Source organism: Cebus imitator, unplaced genomic scaffold (assembly GCF_001604975.1).
Source record: "Cebus imitator isolate Cc_AM_T3 unplaced genomic scaffold, Cebus_imitator-1.0 Scaffold96, whole genome shotgun sequence".
NCBI lineage: Eukaryota > Metazoa > Chordata > Mammalia > Primates > Cebidae > Cebus > Cebus imitator.
In genome coordinates, this window is record NW_016107411.1 from 3,239,227 (window position 1) to 3,245,589 (window position 6,363).

The window sequence follows — 6,363 nt, forward strand, 5'->3', positions numbered from 1 at the left end:
TTAGTTGTTTTCTATCCTCTAGTCAACCCTTACCAATGCCCCTGCCTCCAGACTCTGACTCCTACCCCCAGCATCCTTTTTTTTTTGAGACACAGTCTTGCTCTGTTGGCCAGGCTGGAGTGTGGTGGCATGATCTTGGCTCACTGCAACCTCCATCTCCTGGGCTCAAGCAATTCTCCTGCCTCAGCCTCCCAAGTAGCTGGGATTACAGGCGGGTGCCACCATGCCTGGCTAATTTTTGCATTTTTAGTAGAGACAGGATTTCACCATGTTGGCCAGACTGGTTTCAAACTCCTGACCTCAGGTAATCTGCCCGCCTCGGCTTCCCAAAGTGCTGGGATTACAGGCGTGAGCCGCTGCACCTGGCTTTTTGTTTTTGTTTTGAGATAGAGTCTTACTCTGTTACCCAGGCTGGAGTGCAGTGACATGATCTCAGCTCACTGCAACCTCCGCCTCCCAGGTTCATGTGATTCTCCTGCCTCAGTCTCCCGAGTAGCTGGGATTACAGGCACACACCACCATGTCCGGCTACATTTTTGTATTTTTAGTAGAGACAGGGTTTCATCACGATGGCAGGATGATCTCAATCTCCTGACCTTGTGATCTGCCTGCCTTGGCCTCCCAAAGTGCTGGGATTACAGGCATGAGCCACCACGCCCGGCCGGGTTATGTGCAATTTTAGGAGAAGATGATCCATTGCTTCTGTCAGGTTTCCAAATGGGAAAATGACCTGCTCCGTGGGATCTCTGGGAGGGACCTCAGTGGGGAGTTACAGCGCTCACATTTTTCTTATCTGCCTGTCCTTTCTTCCGTTCCTTGTTTGCCATGATCACCCCAGTGCGCAGGGTTTCAAACACAGGGTCATTGCGACTGGCAGCAGCTAATGGAATGGGAGGAGAAAGAAGACATTAATGGGGAGGCAGAGAAAGGCTTGGAGGAAAGAGAGATCTCTTAAGGAAGAGGTGGGATTGAGTAGATGTGTGTGGGAGTGGGGGTGCCACAGGGGAAGACTAGGGAAGGGTCCGCTGGGTAATACCTAGGTCACCAATCTATAAAGGGCTCTAAAAACATCACTGATAATGTAATGTGAAGGAGAAAAGCATTTATCAGAACTCCTTCCAGGCAGAGCATTATATGACATAGGAAAGACAACTTTTGTTGCTTGGGGTTGAGACATGCTAAGAATCACTATTCTCCTTCTAAGCAGAATGGCCACTTAACTGGAGTTTTGTACTGCTGAATGGCATGTGTAAGCTGAGGAGCTACCACCAACAGGTTCTTTTTCACCCATGCTCCTCAGAGTTAAGCCTCTCCTCCAAATAAATGTTGAGCAAATTGTCAATGAATATGCTTTTAAGGTTGCCAAATTTATGAACATGCCCAAGGTACCCACAGCCTTTGGGCTTTGCCCTGAGTCTGGTATGACTCTGTAGTAAGGATGAGGACAGTCTAGAATCCTTGTTCTTGCTTAGAAATGAAGAGCACAGATTTTGAAGCTAGCAACTGAAGGTTCCAGTCTTGGCTCTACTGCTTGCTAACTGTATGTAGCTGCAACTAAATCCTATCTCCCTCTGCTGTAAAATGGGGATATGGCCTCTGGATCCAAATGGATATAAAAACATTAGGTTGAGGGAGAGTTATGGGAAATAGAAAGTTTCTGTTTCAGAATTTGGCTTCCAAAGCTAGATATGGCATGAAACTTATAGCAAGGAGCTGTTCACTTAAAAAAAAAAAAAAAGAGACGGCATGAAACCATCTCTAGGCTTGCCCATTCCCTCACATTCCATAAAGGGCACTTACAGAGATCTTTGACACAAGCATACTGCTGATTGCTGTACAGTGGGGAACTATAGGCCCGACGGAAACCAGGTGGCTGTAGGGTGGAATAGGAGGAAGCATTAGAGGTAGCAAGGTAAGGTCTAGAAGCCCATCTCTCCCATAAGTGATCACCCTTTCTCAGAAAAAGAGATGGGCTGAGAAAGAAAAAGAGAAATGAATGGGATGGAGGAGGGACCAGCAAGGGGTAGCTGGTCACATGGCCCCTCCTTTCTACATCTTGTTCCCCGAAGCCTACTCACGATCTTGCCGAAGCATCTCTGCATTTCCACGTAGGACTGACAGTGTTCATGGATGTTGGTTTTGCAGTTCTTACAGCGAAGCCCAAACTTGTTATTGACTTGGGAGAGGGGGAGAAAATTCAGACAAGGTTCCAGATTGCCCTTTCCCTTTGTACCACTGCTGCTATACTTAGGCTCCCTTTTCTGTCTAGGACCCTATTCTCTCAATCTCTAACAGCACTGCCTTACACCAGCTCGAGCCACAGCCCGTCTGCTACAAATACTCCTCTCCTATACCCTCTCCCCCAACCCCTGCCTTCAACATCAGACTCTCTTCACTTCCCTTCATGACTCACGAACAATCATCCGGGCACAGACATCACAGAACTTTGGCTTCTTGAAGAAGTGATCTTTGAATTTGTGGGGCTTATCGTTGACAAGCTTAGGAGGTTCTGGGGGTGGCTCCTCCTCCTCCTCTTCCTCCTCCTCTTCCTCATAGATGTAGTAGATGGGCCCACCCCCAGCTCCCACTGCCTCCCCATTGGCCTGGGGCTCTGGGGGAAGTTCCATGTCTTTTGTCCCTGTAGACCCCTTCCTGAGTAATTGCTTCAGCCGCTGTAGCTGAGGGAGGGAATGAAGGAAACCCAGTGTTAAAAGGGCTTGTCACCCTCTCTAGGGTAGGGGGGCACTAGAGCAAACTAGACAGTTTTCTAGTTTGGGGTAAGGAATGTACCCCAGGATTAGGGGGGCTGCAGGTGGCCAGTAAAAAATGAGTCATACACAAATGCGATTAATTTAAGCACTCTTCTTCAGCTGTAATGGCTTCCCAGCCCCCCACACCCAGCGTTCAGAGGCCCAGACTCACCCCACTTTGCCGAGTCTCTGCTGGGGAGGAGGGCTTAGGGGACTCCAGCATCTCCTTTTCTGTCATCCTGCAAGAGGTTGGACCCCACTATGAAATCTGATCCCTTTCATTCTTCTCTCCCTTATTTCTGTCCCTTGCAGTAGGGTGGTCCTCAAAGGGGAGGCTTTTGGAGAAATGTGGTTTTATATATATACATACACATATATATATATATGTATTTTTTTTTTTTTTTGAGATGAGGTCTCACTCTGTCACTCAGGCTGCAGTGCAGTGGCGTGATCATGGCTCACTGCAGCCTTGATCTCCCAGGCTGAAGTGATCCCCCTACCTCAGCTTCCTGAGTAGCTGGGACTACAAAGTATGCACTACCTGGCTACATTTTTATTTTTTGTAGAAGCAGGGTCTTGCTTTGTTGCCTAGGCTGGTCCTGAACTAGCTCAAGCAGTCCTTCCATTTCAGCCTCCCAAAGGGTTGAGATTACAGGCATAAGGCACTGCTCCGGGCCAAATATAAATCCTTTGGCAGCGTTTATTAACAGATAGATTTCATGGAGGTCTAGAAAAGAGCCCAACATGGCTGGGTGTGGTGGCTCACACTTGTAATCCCAGCACTTTGGGAGGCTGAGGTGGGTGGATCATTAGGGGTCAGGAGTTTGAGACCAGACTGGCCAACATGGTGAAAGCCCATCTCTACTAAATATTCAAAAATTAGCTGAGTGTGGTGGCAGACACCTGTAATCCCAGCTACTTGAGAGGCTGAGGAAGGAGAATTGCTTGAACCTGGAGGTGAAGGTTGCAGTGAGCCGGGATTGTGCCACTGCACTCCAGCCTGGGTCACAGAGCAAGACTCTGTCTCAAAAAAAAAAAAAAAAAAAAAAAAAAAAAAAAAAAAAAAAAAAAAAAAAAAAAAAAAAAAAAGAAATAAAAAGAAAAAAGCCCAACAAACGGAAGAAGTCCCCAGTTAGTTCCTCAAACTGATACTTATCCTTCCATCCTGAGGGGTGACCCCAGAGTCTACAGCCCTTACACAATGTTCAAGGCTGAATGGTTTAGGTTATTTTCTTATAGGTACTTTGTTTCTCCTGGGAACCTGTGGGCAACAGGTACGTGATGCATACCTTCCCTGTTCTCCTCTCTTCAAGAGGTTTAATGAGTGTCCTTGTGTGTGCACAAGGAAGGATGGACTGGAGATATTTGTCCTCCCCTACTTCTTTCTTGAGCCCTGGGGGCACTGTGCCTAGTTCTGTCCCAGCCTGCTTCAGGGCTCAGCTATTTTAAGTTTTCAGGGTAATATGAGCCTTTCCTTCCCTTACTACTCCATTCCCTTCACCCCACCCCCACCCTTACCCCACCCTCCAATCCTAACTCATCCTAGAGTAGAATAATAATTTGACTCCTAAAACCCAGATGATTCACAACAAGGAGAGAAATGAAGAAGTTAAATAGATTACTGGCCAGGGCAGCTGGGGTGAGCAGCTGTGGAAATGGAAAGAGGATGAAGAGGTAACTTACGTTTGGGATTCCCTAAGTCAGTCAGTCCACAGTATGTAGAGTAAGCTGGGAACCCCGAGGCCTTGATGGTGGTGCTGGGGAAAAACTGGTCCTCTTCCTTGGGGGCTAAGCCCCCCCAGTACCCTCTGTGTTCGCACCAGCTACCCAGACGCTATTTGTAGACCTCCTAGCCTCTTGCGTTGGTGTCGGGGCTGAAATGACAGGGCTGGAGGAAAGTAGACAGCTGAGCAACACAGCTGACACAGAGAAATTGGACACTGAGAGGTCTGGGGCAGGGCTGGACCCTAACTCCTCCCATCCCCCAGAGCTGCTGTTCCTTGATTCTTCATCTATGGCCAACAGGTTAATAACAGCTGAATTCAAGAAGGGACAGTTTCTGTTCATGCTCACTTAAGGGGAGTTTATTTTTATATTTCATTTATTTTTTGAGACAGGGTAAAAAAAAAAAAAGACTAATTTGAACTCTCAGAGCTCTCCTATCAGCCACACTAGATTGCTTTTTTTTTTTTTTTTTAGACAGAGTCTTGCTCTTGTCGCCCAGTCTGGAGTGCAATGAAGCGATCTGGCAGGTTCACCGCAACCTCCGCCTCCTGGGTTCANAGACAGGGTTTCACCATGTTGGCCAGGCTGGTCTTGAACCCCTGTCCTCAGGTGATCCACCACCTCAGCATCCCAAAGTGCTGGGATTACAGGTGTGAGCCACCAAGCCCAGCTAGACTGCTTTTTATTTTTTTTTAAAATATATATTTTATTACATTTTAGGTTTTGGGGTGAAGAACATGCAAGATTGTTGCATAGGTACATACATAGCAATGTGGTTTTCTGCCTTCCTCCCCATCACCTATATCTGGCATTTCTCCCCATGTTATCCCTCCCCAACTCCCCACTGTCCCTCCCCTAGTTTCCCCCAACAGACCCCAGTGTGTGATGCTCCCCTCCCTGTGTCCATGTGTTCTCATTATTCAACACCCACCTATGAGTGAGAACATGCAGTGTTTGATTTTCTGTTCTTGTGTCAGTTTGCTGAGAATGATGGTTTCCAGGTTCGTTCATGTCCCTACAAAGGACACAAACTCATTGTTTATGGCTGCATAGTATTCCATGGTGTATATGTGCCACATTTTCCTTGTCCAGTCTATCATCGATGGGCATTTGGGTTGGTTCCAAGTCTTGCTATTGTAAACAGTGCTGCAATGAACATTCATGTGCATGTATCCTTACAATAGAATGCTTTATAATTCTTTGGATATATACCCAGTAATGGGATTGCCGGGTCAAATGGAATTTCTATTTCCAGGTCCTTGAGAAATTGCCACACTGTCTTCCACAATGGTTGAACTAATTTACACTCCCACCAACAGTGTAAAAGTGTTCCTATTTCTCCACATCCTCTCCCGCATCTGTTGTCTCCAGACTTTTTAATGATCGCCATCCTAACTGGCGTGAGATGGTATCTCAATGTAGTTTTGATTTTTGCATTTCTCTGATGATCAGTAATGATGAGCATTTTTTCATATGTTTGTTGGCCTCATGTATGTCTTCATTTGTAAAGTGTCTGTTCACATGCTTTGCCCACTTTTGAATGGGCTTGTTTTTCTCTTGTAAATCTGTTTTAATTCTCTGTAGATTCTGGATATTAGCCCTTTGTCAGATGGGTAGATTGCAAAAATTTTTTCCCATTCTGTTGATTGCTGGTTCACTCTAATGATTGTTTCTTTTGCTGTGCAGAAGCTCTGGAGTTTAATTAGATCCTGTTTGTCTATTTTGACTTTTGTTGCCAATGCTTTTGGTGTTTTAGTCATGAAGTCCTTTCCTATGCCTATGTCCTGAATGGTTTTGCCTAGGTTTTCTTCTAGGGTTTTTATGGTGTTAGGTCTTATGTTTAAGTCTTTAATCCATCTGGAGTTAATTTTAGTGTAAGGTGTCAGGA

The 6,363-nt window shown here is 46.1% G+C and overlaps 1 protein-coding gene across 2 annotated transcripts in view; it reads right to left on the reverse strand.

Annotated features, from left to right (window-relative positions):
• Positions 1-4,646, reverse strand: part of STAC3 (SH3 and cysteine rich domain 3) — an 8,728-nt gene extending 4,082 nt beyond the window's left edge. For both annotated transcript variants that reach the window (XM_037741211.1, XM_017536197.2), the window contains exons 1-6: positions 4,434-4,646; positions 2,923-2,989; positions 2,414-2,678; positions 2,079-2,176; positions 1,801-1,873; positions 783-880 (exon numbers count right to left, since the gene is read on the reverse strand). In XM_037741211.1, coding sequence (XP_037597139.1) covers positions 783-880; positions 1,801-1,873; positions 2,079-2,176; positions 2,414-2,678; positions 2,923-2,988 — 600 coding nt within the window. In that variant the 5' untranslated portion in view covers position 2,989; positions 4,434-4,646. The remainder of the gene's footprint in view (positions 1-782; positions 881-1,800; positions 1,874-2,078; positions 2,177-2,413; positions 2,679-2,922; positions 2,990-4,433) is intronic.
• Between the last annotated feature and the right edge of the window lie 1,717 nt (positions 4,647-6,363).